This window comes from Dermacentor andersoni, chromosome 7 (genome assembly GCF_023375885.2).
Source record: "Dermacentor andersoni chromosome 7, qqDerAnde1_hic_scaffold, whole genome shotgun sequence".
Lineage (NCBI taxonomy): Eukaryota > Metazoa > Arthropoda > Arachnida > Ixodida > Ixodidae > Dermacentor > Dermacentor andersoni.
Genome location: NC_092820.1, coordinates 125,879,712 through 125,899,351, shown reverse-complemented (window position 1 = coordinate 125,899,351; position 19,640 = coordinate 125,879,712). Strand labels below are relative to the sequence as shown.

The 19,640-nt window shown below is 46.6% G+C and overlaps 1 protein-coding gene across 1 annotated transcript; it reads left to right on the top strand.

Annotated features, from left to right (window-relative positions):
• The first annotated feature begins 7,225 nt into the window (after positions 1-7,225).
• On the top strand, positions 7,226-18,439 carry LOC129385381 (uncharacterized). The gene is made up of 4 exons (XM_055072018.2): positions 7,226-7,335; positions 11,017-11,169; positions 12,488-12,604; positions 18,102-18,439. The coding sequence occupies exons 1-4, from the start codon at positions 7,261-7,263 to the stop codon at positions 18,243-18,245; spliced, it is 489 nt and encodes a 162-aa protein (XP_054927993.1). The 5' UTR covers positions 7,226-7,260; the 3' UTR covers positions 18,246-18,439.
• Positions 18,440-19,640: the final 1,201 nt, after the last annotated feature.

Here is a 19,640-nt window from a genome sequence, read left to right as displayed (position 1 = left end):
CGCCAGTTTTGGGCATTGTGATCATCTAGTTGTAAAGTGAAAACCCTGCGGGATTGACTCGGTCAGCGAAGTACTGCGCCCTCGAAAGCAGCGAAAGCAGTTAATTCTATCAAAATCCCGCGCGCTCATGTTGTTTGAACTATATATGGTATACACGGCAAAGCTTTCTGACTGAATATAGGCCCCGCGAGAATATAGACCCCGCGAGGGTCGGCCGCTTAGCCAAAGAAAGCCACGTAATCAAAACATGTAACGGGTGCATCGCAAGTGGACGTTGAATGATTGTGCCGCTGATTCATTGAGTCAGTCATTCGAGAAAAATAACTTCAGAAGAAGAACTATTTTAGGCAAATCGTCCCAGTAACTAAGATGTGTGCTGTGCTTGTTTGGTATGTCACGCTAACGTGGAATGCGAAACAAGTGCAAGAGAAAAAATATAACCAAAACAAGAGGACGAAGTGTCATTTCACAGTTTTTGGATCACCGTTTTGTCCAGATTGTGAAAGACTTCCAAACTACACCTGGCTACCACTGCGCCGTGGGAGTACAGCTGCAGTATGGAATGTTTAAGGAAGAGCTCAAAAAGAAAGCCAAACTTGTCACCCGGTGAGTACACACTGTCGGAAGAGAGTCGTCAACTAAACCTGTTTTGAACTCGAGGTCGCGGATTCGTTACCTGATCGTCGTGGCCGCATTCAAAATATTCTGCGTACGCAAAAACGGCACTGTACCCTATTTGGGTGAGCTTTGGCCTGCCCGGACGCCGCGTCCACTTGTGTTAACACTCGCTTTCATTGTTTTTCTTAATAAAACCCAAAATGATAAGCTAATATAAACATAGCACTGCTGGAATCTGAACCTTATAACCCCGCATTACGAGTGCTTAGCACTACTAATTGTGCTACGGCGGAGGCTGTTCCCACGTCCACCCATTCTCGTGTATTTATTTATCTGTACAGTATTTAACCTTAAGAGTGGTGGCTAGCGCCACCCGTGGTCGTTCGGTGGCGGCCCATGTAACGGCGTCACGTTAGAACGTGAATTTCGCAAGCATGCCGCTCACCAATAAAACCTCGCATACTGTGCCTGAACGCACGAACTCGGCCGAATTCAGGGCATTAGCCCTATCTATGCGATGGACTATTGACAATGTTGTGTATGCCGAAGGGAAAGTAAGTTAGATAGTAAGTTAATCCAGAGCATTCCAATCCTAGCATACCGACCATGCAGCTCAAAACTATTTTCCCACGACGAAGCAAATATCAACTCGGCCCGGCGGATTGCGTATCAAGCCGTCATACATCATTCGTTGCTGCGGCGCCTACTCGGTCCCCGCTTAGGGATTCATGAAACGGCGAAAAGTAAAATCGACGTTTGGATTAGAAATGCACTGATGGCTGAACGCCTGACAGCGACCATCATCAATCGAGTCCAAGGAAGTCTTCCAATTAGAACATTGCACGGGCCTGATGAAGCCCGAGCCCGTGGTACCAAGCCCAGTCCCGGCAATAGTCGAAGGCTACGAGATGACGCCAGAGTAGCGCGCGTCGTCTGTTCACTGATGATACGCGCGAGCGTGTCCAACGATGCTATATATGATGACAAAGCACTGCAATGGCTGACATCTGTTTGCTGTGGATGCTGTCAATCGCGCCCATGCGTCACCTATGCGCTGTCTCTCGCAATGTCTCGATTAGCAAGGCAGTCGTGCCACAATTCACTGCGTTTGCGGCGTGTTGAGCGACACAGATGTCCGCGCCAGCCAAGATATCCTGAAATGACGACACGTACAGAGCTGCACTCAAATTTCACATTACGGAGCATCGCAATCTTAGGTAAATTTCTTAAATTACAATGTACCGTGGCAGTGTCACCGTCACGGTGTCTAATCAGCTGCACTGTACCCATTGCCATATATATATAAACAGGCTAGTGGAAGAACACACAGCATAAAATAAGCTCACAAGTAGAAAGAGACACCCCTTGCGTTAACGCTACAATAATACATTAGTGTAGAGAGCGGTAACAGGGAACTAGTTTGAAATGCTGTTTTTAGTATCATTTATTTTTCGTTAAGTGGAAACAAGGTTCATCTTCATACAAAAGAAAACAAAAATAGAACTGCATCTGTTTTTCCCGTTTCTTTGCTGAGGTACAATAAGAGCCAGCTCTCTGCACATGTCACTTCATATTGGCACATAATGCCTTGGACCATGCAATGCGTAGCGCTCTGTGTACTCGAAGACCGCACTTAGGCGCTTTAATGAGCCTGCTCGAGTCCGTCCCGGGCCCGCAGCCTCATGTCTGAGCCCGGCCCCACCCGGGCTTTCGAGTAGGCCGGGGCTTGCGCAGTGCCCTATTTCCAATTCTCGCCAGTATCGGAGGCAGTCTAGGTTGGCGATAGGAAGGCAGCTTCGAACCCGAGTAATCGAACGCATCTGCAAGACTTCTCTAAAGTTGCACCACCTCCCGTCGAGACGAAAAACGAAGCACGCATTAGCGCTGTATATTAAGACTTTTCATGTGCGAACCTACGAGATGCACAACGCCTATGACAGCGTGACTATTTTCTCCTGAGCACATGCCTTTTCCGTCAAGTTTTCGACCCTTCTGCTTCGCCGCCATCTTGTTTGGAAGGAAAGTAGAGTGCATCGCTTTTTGACCATCATCATGTGTGTGCCCTGCTTCATCGTGCGGTGTTGCGTACTCCAGGGTAGCTAGCGTATCGTACTGCTGCCGAGAAGTAGCGACGCCAGCCTGTCGAAGCTCGACCGACGTTACTTATTGGGTAGCGTGTCGTTGTCGGCGGGCTGCAGGCCTCCGGTAGACCATGGCGACCAAGCAAGGGCGAGACGATTTCTAGTGCGAAACTTGCACGGTTTATTCGAAGTTGGATGAACGAAAATGAGAAGAGCATGAAGTGATTAAAAGTACATTTCGGAGCCTCTTAAATAGGCTCTCTACAATCGTGGGCGGGATCTTGCTTCGGTTGACGTCACGTGACCGGCACAGAAAGAGGGCCCCTCCTCTGGTTATACTGAGCCTGCTGCAAGGAGGAGGTTGTCCCGCCTCCGGGAATTGTGGACGCCTGTCCGTCTCTTCTGCGCGCTGCGGGTTCGTGGAAGTTCTCCTGTAGTTTGTTCGAGGAAACTGTCTCTCTAAAACACACACACACACACACACGCACACACGCACGCACGCACACACACACAAAAGAGGCCTGTACACTGCGGGGCTCCAGCCAGTCCGGCAGACACTCGAAATGGTCATGGCGAATTAGGAAGTCACGCTTCATTTCGACGAGGCCTGGTGGAAGAAGGTCGGGTGAGAGAAAGTTCTTTCTGCACGTGATACGGAACGCCAATCATCGCAGGAGAAGTCACGCCTCATTTCGACGAACAAGGTCGCGTGGGAGATGGTCGGTTGAAATACCTTTCAACACGTGGTTCCAGACGCCAACCGTAACAGCAGGTAGTCGCATCGTCATAGTGGACCGGGCCGAGCGTCCTTCGCCAACAACAAAGGTCGGCCCTTACTGGGAAGTTACAAGTGGTGGAGCAGCTTCTTGGTCCCCCGACCTCTGCGCGCCTGGCATACTCCCTGGAGCTTCGTTCCGGTCGCCGCTTGTGCCGACTGTCCTCCAGCATGTCGCAGGACGAGCAGCCTGGCGCTTCTACTGTAACCATATCGACACCGCCATTCGCACCTTCTCTGATCATCAGTGGCCACCAGCGTGATCCCCATCTGTTCGCTGGTCTTCGCGGTGAGGATGTTGAGGGCTCGCTGGACGATTACGAGCGCGTAAGCTCTGCTAATCGCTGCGATGACCTACTCAAGCTCCGCCATGTCACGTTCTATCGGACGGGTGTGGCGAAGACCTGGGTTTTCAACCATGAGATTGATTTATCCGATTGGACTACCTTCAAGCGGCAGCTTCGACAAGTATTTGGAACGCCGGCGGTTTGCTTCGCCCTTGCGAAAAAAAATCTTGATGCTCGCAAACACTCCGGTGAGTCCTACACATTGTACATCGAGGACGTGCTTGTATTCTGTCGCAGTGTCAGTGACGCTATGGCTGAGTCGGACAGGGTACGTCCTAGTAAAAGCCTTGGGACAGTGGCTTTCAACGCGCTCGATGTGAGGAAACACCGGCTACCGTTGCTGACATCGCCTTGACGTGCCCACGCCTCGACGAGCTCGAGTCCGTACGCTTGCAGCCGGACTGCGAACAGCGTTGTGCGGCTGACCCTGACCTAAGTGTAATGATTCGGTCGATTATCCGCGAGGAACTTCAATCATTTAGATTTTGATCTCCGCTGGTCCTTCCTCCTCAACCTTCTGGTGCAACGTTGCATAAGGTCATCAAGGAGGAGCTAGCGTCCATGACGTGGTCTGCGCATGTTGACCCTCCTGCTCTTCGTCCCCTGCCAACATACACCCAGGTTGCTACCCCGCCTCCAACCGACGTCCGTTCAACGTTGTTTCTACCCACATACTCGGCGGTTGGTGTCGTTCCTGCGGCCAATGTCCCCTCAATACCACTTGAGCCTTCATCGCCCCATCTGATCGCACTATCTCCCCGCGTATCGAGCGGCCCATACTAGCCGCCTTGGCGACCTTCTCATCCCATATGGTATTACTGTGGTTGTCGCGGCCACATATCACGTTTTTGCCACAAGCGCCAACAACATTAGCGCCGCGGGTACGACATGAGTGAACACGATGCGCATTCTGGTGGGGCCACCTCAAAATCGGCGTTGCGCGTCCCCTGAGCGCCGTTCCACATCTCCGCCCGCAACAACCGAGCCCCCGAATTGTTACCGCCAGCACCAGACGCCACTTACCTTCGCCCTTACGCCGCTCCTCGCCAACGCTCCGGCCTGCCACGTTCACCTCTGACCGTCACCCGTAAAACTAATACAGTTTTCGAAAGAAAAATTGAATTTACTGACAGGATTACAATTGCCTCCAGCGCGCCCTTGTAACATATTCGTTGAGGGTGTGCAAATTGAAGTTTTGGTGTATACTGGATTGCAAAGTCTAAATTGCAAAGTCTCTCACAGCTGAACACTAAGGGAATGTTAAGTGCTTATCGACGCATCATACACGATATCGCGTGTTGAATTTTCAGACATTCCTTTTGCGCAAGATTTATGGACAGACACGGCGCATATATCCATTGCAATGCCAGTAGACTCCTTCAACGCTACATAGCTTGCGATATCCAGGCCGCAAATTTTATTGACTCACGCGCTTTAGGTGAAGGAAGTGTGGTACAAGCATGGCAGCAGAAAGAAGCCGACATACCCTTCAATAAGTAGGGCTCGAGCCACCCATACACCAAGCATACACGAAGGGAACGAGGGCGCGCGGCAGCCGAGCGAGGCGCAGCGAGCGGCGTCCTGGCCGTGACGTCACTCGCGAGAGGGCGCCACTACAAATCCTCGCAGCTAATAGCGACTCCGCCCCTGCGACTGTGGCAGTCGGAGCGAAGAAGAAGCAGAAGAAGCAGTTGATTAAATCGACTGTTATTCCAACTTCTACCACTTTTCCTCGTTCCATATCTTACCAGGCCGTTCTAACTTCATCGCTAGTTATAAAAGAAGTCTCTGCAACCGTTTCATTACTGTTTCGAATAGAAGTGGCTCCTCTGGGTACTGTACAACTCAGTAAATAATTATTTTGCTGATTTTGCTATACCTTGGAGAGTGCTGATTAAGTTACCCAGCCTATCTTTCTGTGTATACATCTCGGTTTGACCGTTTCCAAGTTTCTTTCTCAATGATTTCCTCATGCGCCTATTTCTTACGGCTTCCTCAGTCTTTCTCAAGTTATAATTTAGAATATTCCTTGTTATCTTCTAATTGTTCAGTATTGATAGTTCCGCGAATTCCATCTTATCTCTTGAGTTGGACACTTTAATTCTTTGTCGTTTCTTTATTAGGTCCTTTGTTACTTGAGAGAGCTTGCCCACTGGTTACCTTCGTGCCTTTGCTCGTACTCCAATTCATACCTCCGAAGCCAGCCTACTTAGGGTTTCATTCATTAGCTCTATGTAATCTTCATCTCCCTGTTCAAAGGCTGCATATTTGTTTGGAAGTAGCAGCCTGAATTGGCCTCCATTTATCCTTACTGCGTCTAGGTTGGCTATTTTGTTTCTCAGCAGTTTTACTTTTCTCTTTTCAAATTGAGGTGAATCTTAGACTTCATCAACGTGTGATCACTGCACTTTACCTAGCACTTCAACATTCTTCTCTGTGCTGGGATTGGCAGAAAGTACGAAATTTATTTCATTTCTTGCTTCACCATTAGGGCTTTTCCAGGTCCACTTTCTGTTGCTACACTTCCTGAAGAACGTGTTCATTAATCGCAGCTTATTCCTTTCCGCGAGTTCTACCAATATCTGTCCTCTAGCGTTCCTACAATCCACGCTGTAGTGGCATATTGCTTGTCCACCAGCCTGCATTTTCCCCCACTTTGACGTTGAAGTCGCCCATTACTACGGTATACTAAGTTTGCACTTTTCTCATCGCTAATTCGACATCTTCATAAAACTTATCTACTTCATCATCATCATGACTGGATGTTGGAGCGTAGGCTCGTACTACCTATAATCTATACGTCTTATTAAGTTGATTATGACTACTGCATCCGTCTCATTAATACTGCAAAATTTGTCATGTTACCCGCTCCGCATCAGTCTAAGACTGATCCCTCAGGACGTAAACAAAGTTCTTCATACCATACTATGCCCGCTATGTGCTCATGGATTAGGAATCCTACCCCAAATTGCTTCTTATCTAGGAGATCTCTATAGCTGAGGAAATGGCCGTCCGTTATTCGGCGCTGTATAAGCCACACAAGAGCTTTTAATCTATCTAAGGCTAATGATATCGCAAGCAATGCCTGATAGTTCCTAAAAGAGTCCTGCTAAGCTAGCCTCACTGGAGAGAGTTCGGGTGTTAAAGGTTGTCAGGGTCTGTTTCGCTCAAATTTAAAGTCAGGAATGTAATATTTAGTTCTCACGTCTGCATTGACAAATGTACGCTAAAACGAAACGCACTTCTCTCTCTCTGCACGCGCTACAGCTGCAATGTCCTGGTAGCTTCAGAACAAACATTCTGAAAGCTGCAGCAGGCCGATCCCGCTAAGAATATACAAGAAGCTTCTTGTCGTCCAAAGTAATTTCTGTCACCACGGTGTTTTTCTTTCCCTTCCAGAGACTTCCCAGGAATAACGATTATCGTCATAAAAGTACATATGGAAAAAACCAGAGCGAATATTTCGATGTTTCCTATGGGGCCCAACAGCATGGATCTCCCCAAGCTGCCAATGGTGAGCGAACTTGCAGTAAACAATGTAAACTAACGTGGCCGCACCATTAACACTATTGTACAGCGAAGCTGTCTACGGCTAGGACCCAGGGATTTGTTCGGAGCGTAACGTCAAGAGGAAACTATGATGATCAATGGCTTATACCTCCAACTGCAACGCCTCATACCCCCGTGAGGCAGAGAGGACAAGCAATTAGCAAAGTGAAGCGAAGAGCACATACATTCAAGTAAAATCTTGGTTTGAGCTATAGTCGGGTACAAGTTTAGAAGGCCGCTGCATTTGCCCCTCAAAGGCACACGAGCCTCCACCAATGGGCGCGCACTCTAGACTGACATCATGAGCCGGACGGCCGGTGACTTCTCCGACGGAGAACATGCAGCCCGCGTTTCGAATTCGGCTGAGTTGCGTCAGCGGCACTATTTCTTCAGTCACGGAGGAAATCGGCTGCCGCGCTTCGGTCATCTCGGTGGGGCCTCTCCTGCCTTATTAAGTTATACGCGGCTTTAGTTGGTATTGATTCATGATTTAAGCAAACTTTTCCGCGCACTCTAAACGAGGACGAAGAACACAATTCGCAACATCGCAACACGCGAAGAACAACATACGTTTCAATAAAGAACGAGCTCAAAACTTGCATCCGAGCCAAGTAATTGATGACAAGACCCTCCTGCACCTACATGCAACGCGAAATACGTAGCGCTCCCCGCATACTTTTGTCGGTAAAGAGTACTGCTGCGCAAGTTGCCGCGGCGTAGTTGACGTAGGTGTGATTTGCGAGTTTCAGTATCACTGCTGGTGACGAGAAGATCACCTAAGTAGGCAAAACAAAACGGTAAGCGTCTGGTGACTTCGTCTATAAGACGCTAAAAGATTTGAGCGGCGTTGCACAAACCGAAAGGCATGCGCAAATTCTCAAAAAGGCCGAACTGGGTAGTTATAGCAGCCTTTAGGATGTCGGCAGGCTCAACGGGTTTCTGGTGATGACCGTTCACAAGATCGATTTTCGAATATGTGGTTGTACCAGTTAAAAAGGCAGTGTAATCTTGAATATCTGGCAGCGGGTATAGTTCCGGAACAGAGACTGCATTCAATTCGCGATAACCACCATAGGGCCGCCAATCATTGTCCTTCTTCGGCACCATATGTGGTGCTCATGACCACGAGCTTGGTGATGGAAGAATTGTCTTTAGTTGCATCATAGGCTTAAATTCATTGCGGGCAACTCGAAGTTTATCAGGAACGAGTCCGCGCGGACGGCAGTGAACGGGCGGACCTGCGGTAACAATACCATGTGTTACATTGTGTTTAGAAGGTTTATCCATTGGAGACTGTGGGGTAATCTCCGGCAGCTTAGCGTTTTTATATGTAAGACATAGTAAAGTATTATGTCTGTTTTTGTTTCCTGATTCCTATGTTTGTTATCAAATGCGTACTACTGCAAATCGTGGCGTTAAGAACTGAAATAGCAGTGCTACAAATATGGTTACTTACCCTTTTTTATTCTTCGCCAAAAGTGTTCTTCATGCTGTTTTTGGTTGCACATCGTGTGCTTGTTTTTCTTAGCTTGTAGTGTATAATTTTTTGCTCGATCTTGCCTGATGAATTCCTTTTTCAGATCCCCCGTCTTCTTTTTTTCCTTTCCTCCTCATTATTACGCTGTCCTGATTGCTTCGCTGGAGGGCAGATTGTAAAGGGGTCAGGGCCTCAGTCAGGCACGTGCTAGCGCCTTTAGTCGTGACCCTTCTGGTTTTCTGTAAGCAAACTGGAAAACTTATGAATAAAAAGAACTCGTTCAGTAGAGCTGCATGCGGTGAGGTAGGCAGTTGGATGAACTTAAGGTTGGGAGCTGCAGCGTGTGACAGAAAACGTTTGACAGACCCAAGGTGCTATCCACCTGGCGACATCGGCTCATGTCCACGAGCGGTTGAGGCCCAAGAAATCAGCCCCTAAGATGGCATAGTGGACGTCTGCTATAAAAAATAGCCATGAAAACCTTCTATTAAGACCGAAATCGAGGGTAAGAGACTTTCGTCCGTGAGTAGCGCTGAAGAAAAAGTTGATAGCTTGTATGGAGGTTGACTTTGCGCTTAGACGCCGGTCAGCTTTGAACGCAAGAATTATGATGACCTCCGCACCAGTGGCTACCAACAAACGCAGTCTTGTGGTTTGGTGATTTATATAGAAAAGGCTGCTTCACGTAAGGCCATGATCACCCGCCGCTGCTATTCACGACCAGCCTGAGCATTTCCGTAGTATCACAACAGGGTGACAAAAAAAGACGAGCCGCGGCGCGACAACGTTGGTGGTGGTAGCACAGGCCTTGTGATGAAAACCTGTGCTCAGGTTGTTGAAACGGTCGTTGCCTAGAAGGCGGCTGGCGAATTTCATCAGTTGGATAGGGTCGTTCATTGAAGTGAGCATTGCACAAATACTGGCCCAAGTCGGCCCCTTGAGATGCGAGCTTTTACTGTTTCCCGAAGGGAATCCACTTCAGCAAGTGGAGAGCTACGGGCAGCATTTATGACTGCCGGAGCAACGTCCATCATCGCGTCGGCTAGTTCGTCGAGTTCTTACAAGGGCTTATGCTTAGCTGTGACGAGAGCCATGTCTAGGCTGGCTGAAAGACGTTGTAGAAACAACCCACATAATAGACCCCTGTCGAAAGAATCTAGTTGGTCACCAATGAGGTGTTGCAGATGGCGTAGAAACTGGGTTGGACGTCGGTCACAGAGCTCTTCATTGTTCAGGAGCTGCTAAATAAGCCGACGCGCAAGCGGAATGAGACAGCGAAGATGGGCCTCTTGGATTGTCCTATACAGCGTTTCCGTATGCGGCTGCACGAGGAGGTCGTTAAGGGCCCCGCGTCGCAGAATATCCGGTGCCGGCCTCGGCGGAGCTGTCCGTGAGCAAAAATTTCTGCATATATTTACGTATAGGCATATACCATGCCTTGCTATAGGACATGCGGTATATGCGGATTATATTGCCACACGATTTTATCACTAAAGTCCCTCATACCTTTTGTCACGTTCTTGGCATAGCTATTCCTCGGAATTTTCAGAATTGCTTGGAATCTTGAGAATGACACCCCACAAACAAAGGTCGCGAAACAGAACACCGACAGCCCCTGCCTTTTATGTTATCTCTTCTCAGACATAAACATTAAAAGTGCGAAACAATAACAGAAACGTGAAAATGATGTATTTTTTTTTTTTTTTTGGCGCGGCTCTGCACTACCTCCGCGATCGGTCCACAAAAGCGGCAGCGTTTTTACCAGAACGTTCGCCTTCGTGCATAGCGGTCCCCACCAGCGTTTTCCGGTAAACATTAAGGATACATAAGCTGCAGTTGCAGGGAAGCGTGAGATGGAGTCAGGAAATTTTTAACGGTATCGCATCGCATTCTTCAAGGCGAAGCTTAAGCCTCCTGTAAATTTTGTATAGTGCTCCAGTCTCAACATAGTGGGTGTTTCTTATCAGTGTTTCGTTAATAAGCTTAACCAGTTATTGTACTAATAATAACAGTAAAAATAAGGAACGACTTGCAAGAGCCGCAGCAAGGGCTATAGACCCACAACCCAAGTAGGACACGTTCGTACTGTCTTCATTTATCTATTTTATCTCATTACTCCTCTCGTTTCCCTCATTCCTACGCCGGGCGACGCTGGGCAATAATTTGCAGGAGTTTATGAAAGAACTGACAGACAATAACCGGCGCCACGCCCTGACATCATTCGCCATGTTCGCGCGTCTGTACCGCATGCCGGAGGAATGGAGTAAGAACAACAACACTATCCGCGAAGCTAGCCAAGTCATCCTCTTGGAATACCGAATGGTGAGTGGGAAAGCAACGTCAATAGTAGACCGCCAAATAGAATGCAAGGTGCTCGCAAGAATATACGCAATTTAGAAAAAAACATTATTGCCAGTGTCAGATCGCCCAATTGTAGCCCTCCCACTGGAGTGCTCGAAGAGACTGCTGCTTGCACAGTAAATCAAAACATATAAATGATTTACTAATAAAATTGGTGACTATACAATTTGGCGCGGCGCTATGTGCATGCTGCATGTGGCAAGTGCTGTAGGATTTGAACGCTATCATTCAGCCGCTGGCTCGCTCATTCGCGGGGAGGCGAAGCGAAACCAAGGAAACGCGCCTCCAGTAGGCGGCGATGTCCAAGTGAGAAGTGTGCGCCCTGCTTACTTTGATCAAAGTGCGTTAACTTCCATAATGCGTCAAACAGCACAAGAACAGCACAACGGATTAAGAAGAAGGACACCGGGCACTGGAGTACGGGTATTATATATAAAGGATCGGCGGCGAAATATATATGCACAGAAAAATAAAGTGAGTGCAAACATACATACACAGACAGAAACACGCACGCGCGTGCATCAAGAGGCTGCATATCACATCATGTTGCTATTCAGATGACAAAATTGGATATTTTAGTTTTCCTTGTGCAATAACGCTTATCGCATATATGCCGACAGCCGCCGTCGTCGACTAGGTTAAAGTAGTCTCAACGCAATCTCTTCTTCCAAGCGCATCTAAATTTCGCGCCTAAAATGCGTCCCAAACGCACGTTGTGCAGCGCTAACGTCAACACGCTGTTGTTCGTAAGTCGTACATCTCACAGCACACCGTACGCTGTACGATATGTATAAGTTTCACGTCTTTTAAAACAACAGCGCAATCTACCCGACACAGAGGAGGACTAACATACCGGATGAGCGTTTTTCGCATTTCGCGCCCTTCAAGATGCGGCTTCTTTCGTGGCCGTGAACGAGCTGGCGACCACGACCTTCGCAGTGCGAAGTCAACATCCAATGGCAACCGCGACAGGTCATGGGGTCGCAGTATCTCCTCAAAATGTTTCCAGGCAATCCATTTGTATCATGTGGCACGAAAAGTATTCAAGACAGGCCTGGACAAAGACGAGCTGCGATCCCTTCAACAGTGACGGCACAAGAGATCATCTTTATTACACCTAACGTACCTTGCATAAGGCTACGAGCTATACGAAAAAAAAAAATAAGACTAACGCATTTTTTACAGTAGTACAAGTTTCATGCTTCCGTGAACACCGGTTCTTTTCATAGGCTAATAAATTTTGGTATAATAATTTTACCCCCTCGGTTTCTCATTCCAGGTGTGTCATTACACCAATATTGCCGCGTATCCCGGTGACCCGAGCACCTCGTACGCAAGCGACCGGACCACCGGGTTTCTGGCAATTTTTGACACCGCCCAGAACGTAAAAGACAAGGTGAGGGCAGCACTCTTGTGGCTGGCATATCTGGTGTATTAACAACGGATGGCTAATTTAGAGCAAACATTACATTCCTTGGAAAATCGGGTGGCGAGCGAAGACGTGATCGGTATTTCTGGTCTCCTCCTTTTTCCAACAACAGAGATGTTCAGCATAGCCGTTCATACATGGCAGCCAACGCTACGGAGACGATAAAGACATCTGACATAGTTGCCATTCGCCAACAAAAAAATGATGCATCACGAAAAAGCTGAAATATATACGCTTACATATAGGCGTCGTGGAATTCTAAGCTAAATTTAAAAGAAACTTCTAAATCGGGCGCTCCCATCTCAATACCTAAGAACGGAGAAATCGGTGTTTCTCGCCAACTGCGCCGAATTCGCTGAGGTAGGCTGCACATAAAAGGAATGAAAACAAATATATTGGATTTTGGGAGGGTATATTTTTGATGTAGGATATGACATTTTCTAATGAAATCATTCAAAAATAAGAAACTTCAAGAACTAAGCCATCATGTTTACAACTCTGTCGCTCAACAGTGAAAAAAAACATACGTTAATTTCGTAAAGTGCACGTAATAATACCTATAATGTGAACAAAATTGATGTATTTTACACCGCTCTTCTTACTGCGTATAACATGTGGGTAGGACATTGTAGATCACTTGTAAACATCGTAACAAATCTATGTAACGTTTACTGACGCGTGTGTTTGTTTATGCTTCTTCCAGGGAATATGCTTCACCTGACAACTTAAAAGTTTACCGCTGAGCGCAAGACGCGCCTGCATGATTTGGAACTAACTCGAGTGCTACTTTCTCTAATCAGATTGTATGCGGGGCACGAATTGTGTAGTACTCTCTGGAAGGCACGGGGGCACCAGCGATTGCGCTGGAACGTTCTGGGAGTCATGTGTAAAAGCCGACACGCTTGACCCGCGTTCAAATTTTCAACGATCAGAGACTGTGTTCATCGATAGCGTAGTGCTCCAAGCGCCACCCCTTTTTTCCGCACACAGATTCGCCCCACAAAGAGCCAGTTTTGTGAATCATAGTTTTCTCCACTGTATTCTTCACCGTCACCACAACGTGATAATATTAAGTTTGTCCGTTTTAGATAGTGGAAAGACCGCAGATTACAGAACCGCGACACGTGCTTTTTAGAGCGCAGATTTTAAGCATCCATTCCTTCACATTCCTTCATTGAGCGTCGGCGTGCCTCGGCATCGGCGTCATCGGTGTAACTGAGCGAACGAGTAGAACGAAGGATGAAAAAGGGAACGCGGAGCGCAGCGGTGGATGTAAAGCGAAGAGAACGCGAGGAGGAAAGCGGAGGAGGAGGCTACAGTGAAGTCATGAAGTGTAAAGTGGAAGAAGAGGGCATGGAAAAAGAGCGAGAAGAAATGCGTAGTGCCGCTCTGCGGCGACGATGGCTACAAGATGGCGCCATAGTAGCACGCGTCGTGTGTTCACCGATTGCGTGTGGCGAGCGCATCCAACGATACCCTATATGAAAGGAAAGCGTTTCATTAGCAGCGGTCTGTTCACGGCGGCTACTTTCAATTACGCAAACGCCTCACCCGCGCTCTGCCTCCGTGATATCCCAATTAGCGACGCAGTCACGCCACACTTCGCACCATTAGCAACATGGCGCAAGTGACAGGTTGTCCAGGCCAGCCAATGTATCGCCGAACGAAAACCCTATAGAGATGCGCTCAAATTTAGCATTAGGGAGCATCGTAATAGTCGGTGATTTTTTGTAGTCTCTTTAAGCATACCAATTTCTGGCAATATCTTGTAAAAAGGACTTCCACAACTCAAAATTTTCGCAGCTACATTCACTATAATTGAACTATCCTAGTCAGATGCAACAAGTTTTCACTCAAGTCAGTCCTGCGGTTGCCTCGCACGAGCAGTTCTGCGTCTTACAAGCATCTGAAGAGGCAGAGTCTTGGTCGGCCCCGAGCAACAGCTACCTCGTAATAGAAAGCTTTAACTGGGGCGCGTGTGCCTGTGCGCGTAGCTAGGCGCACCTATACGTACCGATGCCCCAGGATGGTTACCTGTGTTTGACCAGTTGCTAGCACAAGAGCCTTACTAATCTAACAACACGACAAAAACTACCAGTCTCGGTGTTAGAACAATATAATGAAGTGTATATATAGCTTTCATTGATTGCGAGAAAGCGTTTGATTCAGTCGAAACCTCAGCAGTCGTGCAGGCATTACGGAATCAGGGTGTAGACCAGCCGTATGTAAAAATACTGAAGGATTTCTATAGCAGCTCGACAGCCACCGTAGTCTTACATAAAGAAGGCAACAAAATCCCAATAAAGAAGGGCGTCCGACAGGGAGATAAGATCTCTCCAATGCTATTCACAGCGCGTTTACAGGAAATATTCAGAGACCTCGATTTGGAAGAATTGAGGATAAGAGTTAGCGGAGAACACCTTAGGTACTTGCGATTCGCTGATTATATTGCCTTGCTCAGTAACTCAGGGGACCAATTGCAATGCATGTTCATTGACCTGAACCGGCAAAACAGAAGGATTGGTATTTATTTATTTATTTATTTATTTATTTATTTAATAATACCTCAGAGGCCCCGGTGTGGGGTATTACATGAGGGATGGGTGACCACTTCAGTGAAATGTGGATTTGGATTTGGAAATGATTTGGATTGGAAGGGTGCACGGCTCCGGCGGAAAGGTCATTCCAGTACCGGGCAGTCTTCACAATGAAGGAATGAATGTGAACAGCGGTTTCGTGCAGACAGAGGGTACGCAGATTGTTCGTGACGTAACCGGCAAAAGTTGCGGTGCGCTGGAATGATGGCTGAAGTGCTAGGAGCAGAATGTTAAACTTTGTGGTGAAGGCAGTCTTAAAAACCTGACGCCTGATATCTGGATTCAAAATTCCTGCTTTTAATGTTAGCTTCGACACACTAGTGTGGTATGAATACTCAGAATAAATAAAACGAGCTGCACGATATTGAACTGCTCATAGAGTGTTAGAAAGGGCTGTGCGGTGTGGGTCCCAAACATTGCATGGGTACTCTAGTTCAGGTCTGAGAAAAGTTACGTTAGTATATTTAAGGATGGAGGTACCAAGCGCAAGTTGCGGGCGGAAGTAACCAAGCGTGCGATTGGCTTCGTTAGTGATGTTCGTAATATGAGAAGACCAGGAAAGTTTAGTTGAAATTGTAAGGCCACGACACTTGCATGACTCCACAGATAATATTTCCGAGTTGCAGAGAACTGATTTCGGGGTATGGTGATAGCTTCCGCCGACTAATAGGTACTACTATGGTTTTCGTAGCGTTTAGTGACATTAGCTACATGTTGCACCAAGTAGCCAGTTATAACAATTATTGGTTATAACAATTGAATATTGTGGCACTTGAATATTGTTATAAGTAGGTTCGACTGTACATATATATATATAAAGTTTGTAGGCACTGCCAGCCCCCCCCTCCCCCCCTCCCCCCGCGTAGGATTCCAAGTAGACAGACCCTGAAAACGCCGATAGTTCGCAAAACATACTGCGAATTAAAAAAGTACAGATTTTCTCGCGATACTGCCAAGTTTGTTAACGTTCTGTTTAGTATACTAGTCCCATGCAGCGCAAGCGTACGCTACCTTTGGCTGGATACATCTTGAGTACCTCAGCATTTCAAGAAGAATTTCTAAGCTTGTGTCGCAGAAAACCTACTTCGCGGAAAGCCAGAACATACATCGTCAATGTGCAATTTCCCATAAAAGTTGTTAGCGAACGTTACGCGAAGATGCTCATACCTGTGAACTTGCTTTAGTGGTACTGACCGTATTTTTATAGTTTCACAAGTGCATATTTTTGTGCGTTAGGCGCAGTTTATTTATTTGTATACCAGCCATGCTCCATCCTTCGCACCGCATAAATGTCCTCATAAAGCTTAAGTGAACATTTCTCTGATCTTACACACAAGTAGCCGCAATAAATATAACACAACCGTCTGAGATCAATCTTATTGGTGTTGCAGGATTGAATATAGTAACAATCTCATAATTATGTAAAAAGAAGAGCACTGGCCTTAGTGCACTGCCCTGCGGACACCTGATCTGAGCGGTAGACTGCCTGAGTTGGTACCATCGACTAAAACATACAGTTCATGGTTAATCAGATAGACAGCGATCCAAGAAGTTATGATAGTTGGAAAATTACTGTTTCAAAATTTTATAACAAGTTTTTCAGGACTTACCCTATCGAAAAATTTGCTGAATTCCAAGAAGAGAGCAGCAGTTTGACGGGTACTTTACGATAGTTCATCATGAATAAGCGACAGTCTTTCTTCAAAACTGGAAAAGCTTCTGCCATTTTTCAATATTGAGGCAATTTGGCACATAGCAAGGAGGTTCTATACAGTACAACTTGAAACTTGGCAAGAATTTCAGCGCAGCGCCTAAGGACGTTCGGAAGGTTGGCTGGATTAGAGAATGTATTTGCTCTGATATTGAATAGCATAAACACTAAACATCATAAAATATGAGATTTGCCTCATGCGATTCATGAACTGTAGAATTCAAAATCTGACTTGAAATTATTTGTATGAAAATATGCACTACGAGAACAATGGCCAAAGAGCTTTGCAATAGTATTCGACTTATTAACAATGGCTTCATTAATTAAATGTTTAGGGACAGGCTTGTTACTATCGGCTAGGAATCCCCAAAACACAGCTGGTGAGTTCTTTTTAAAGTTAAGCAAAGTCGTATTAAAATACAAATCTCTAAGTGTCTTACAGCGCACGTCAGTTTTTTTTTTTATTTCAGTAATAACTCTCGCACAAAGGTACTTCTTTTTCATTTGTTTTATTTTCCCTTGCCGTTAGATTATACTACGCTCTATCCAAAGCGTGTGTTTAGCGAGTTTCTTAGTTTAGTAAGCACGACTTTCTCTATGAAAATCTTTGAACATTTCAATAAAATCTTTCCACAGGCGCTGTGAAGTGAATTCAAGAAATACAGTGGAAGCAGCTAATTTTCTTGTAGGCATTTCTTCCAACCAAATGTTCCACACCTGGCTGCATCATGCCATCGAAGTTCCCAGCATTATTTGTTACAGAACCCGCTTAATAGCTACAGGGTAGTCGCCACCCTCCAGCATGATCTTCTTTCTGCTGCCGACCGGAGCTCCCTATGCCCAGCGAATCTAGTATGCGGCCATGGGACCGCAATGGCCGCGCAGTTACGTACGTTCATCGGTAACGCCATTTTTCTTCGTTGTACAGGAAAATTCGCTATATTGATTTCTTTTGTTTTTATTTATTTGTGGAGGCGTTCAAAGTACAAAACTGAATGATAAAGGGAGGAATACGGCCCGGACACGCAGGGTCCTTCGTTACACAGGTCCTCTCATTGTAACGGCTTTTTTTGTCGCTAATTACGGCCGTCACGTAATTATCACTAATGTTTCGGCAGTCACGTTAACTCGCCTTCGTATTCGATCCTGGCCGCAGATCGCCTACCGCAAGAAAAAGAACATTCCAGACGAATTCAGCGGCGTAATGGTTTTTCATGTGGAGATGGACGATTACGCCGGCACCTGCGGAGAGGGTGTGTTCCCTCGACTGTATGCCCTACGAAGCGAGCTGCGAAAGTGACGATGCACTTCCACGCCAGAACCACGGTGGCAGTTCCCAAGACGTCGGTCACCACTCGAGCTCGCTTCGTTGCTGGCCGAAACGAGAAGCCCACACCTCAAATCTTAGAGCGTGGCGATGCCACCGAATAGAACGTTTCGGTTTGTCTGCTTGCCTGTACTTTCTTTTTTATAAATACATAAGGAATAGTCTTTTTCACTGTACCTTCGCCACCACGTTCGCAACTTCTTTCCCGAAAGTGTAGAACAAAGAGTTTTCGATTCGTGAGAAGAAAAAGAAAGTTTCTGTAAAAACAAGTGTGTATACGACACGACAAGTAAGGAAACAGGACTGACGAGAGGTTGACATCAAAGAAAGACAAGGTCTTGCTGGATGCATTAGTGCTGCATGTGGTCTGTTCTAACAAAACAATCCTTTAGCTAGCTTTATTTCGCTTTCTTTTTATGCCACCTTCTATGTGCGTGCGTATGTGTGGGGTGGAGAGACCTCGGGGAGGAGGGAGAGTGGCACACATATAGCGTTCAAGACGCGAACCCAAGGGAATTGTTTCAGGCCGATTACACAAGGCAAGAAGGCCAACTGTATCAGCGCTGCTTCTATGGTTTTGCCGAAAATCAAAAGCAAACAGACAAAATGATTCCTGGTTTGCGTGCGCAAAGCCTGTCAACATGTTTTAATGAGAGCCGTGTGCAATGACGCGTTCTCGTGCGCTCGCCGCGCACAGCGACTGCTGGTTGTGTGTCGTTGGGCTGCAAACACCTGTTGAGATTCGGCATTCGTCCTGTTTGAATTTATGCCGGTGGAAAAACATGTTCTACGACGTTTGTAACCGACTAGTCCTGTCTTCCTTGACTGTGAATGTCAGTGCGAAAGCATTTGAAGGAAGGCTCGCCTTGGCGCATCAACGTGAGCATCATCATCATCGTCATGATGGTCTTTAGAGAGAAAGATTTTCATGCCAATGTCGCTGCTACCATAGAATTTCCAACGATAATTACTAGAGAGGTCTATTGCCCCGACTCTATCTTAGTGCATTACCCTTTATTCTCAGTGAATTTCGGAGAAGTTTTTTGTTAAATATAGGCGCTCTAATAAGACTAAACATGCATGAATATAATCGGAGCAAGTTCGGCTTCTAATACAATATTTCTGGAAAGTAATCAAGTAGCAGAATTCGCGCACTAATTAACCATCGTTCTCCTGTTGGTTCAACCGTCATGTTTGTGATTCCCATAGGCACTAGCGCCACAATTCTTGCTGGTAATTTATGCGGGAAGCTTCGTGGCTGATACGACACACCCAAAATGTATTCCCATCAGACAGCATTGTGGCGCCATCTCTGGAGCCCGGAGCATAGTACCGCATTAATGCCATCAATCCGGATTTTTTTTCTGA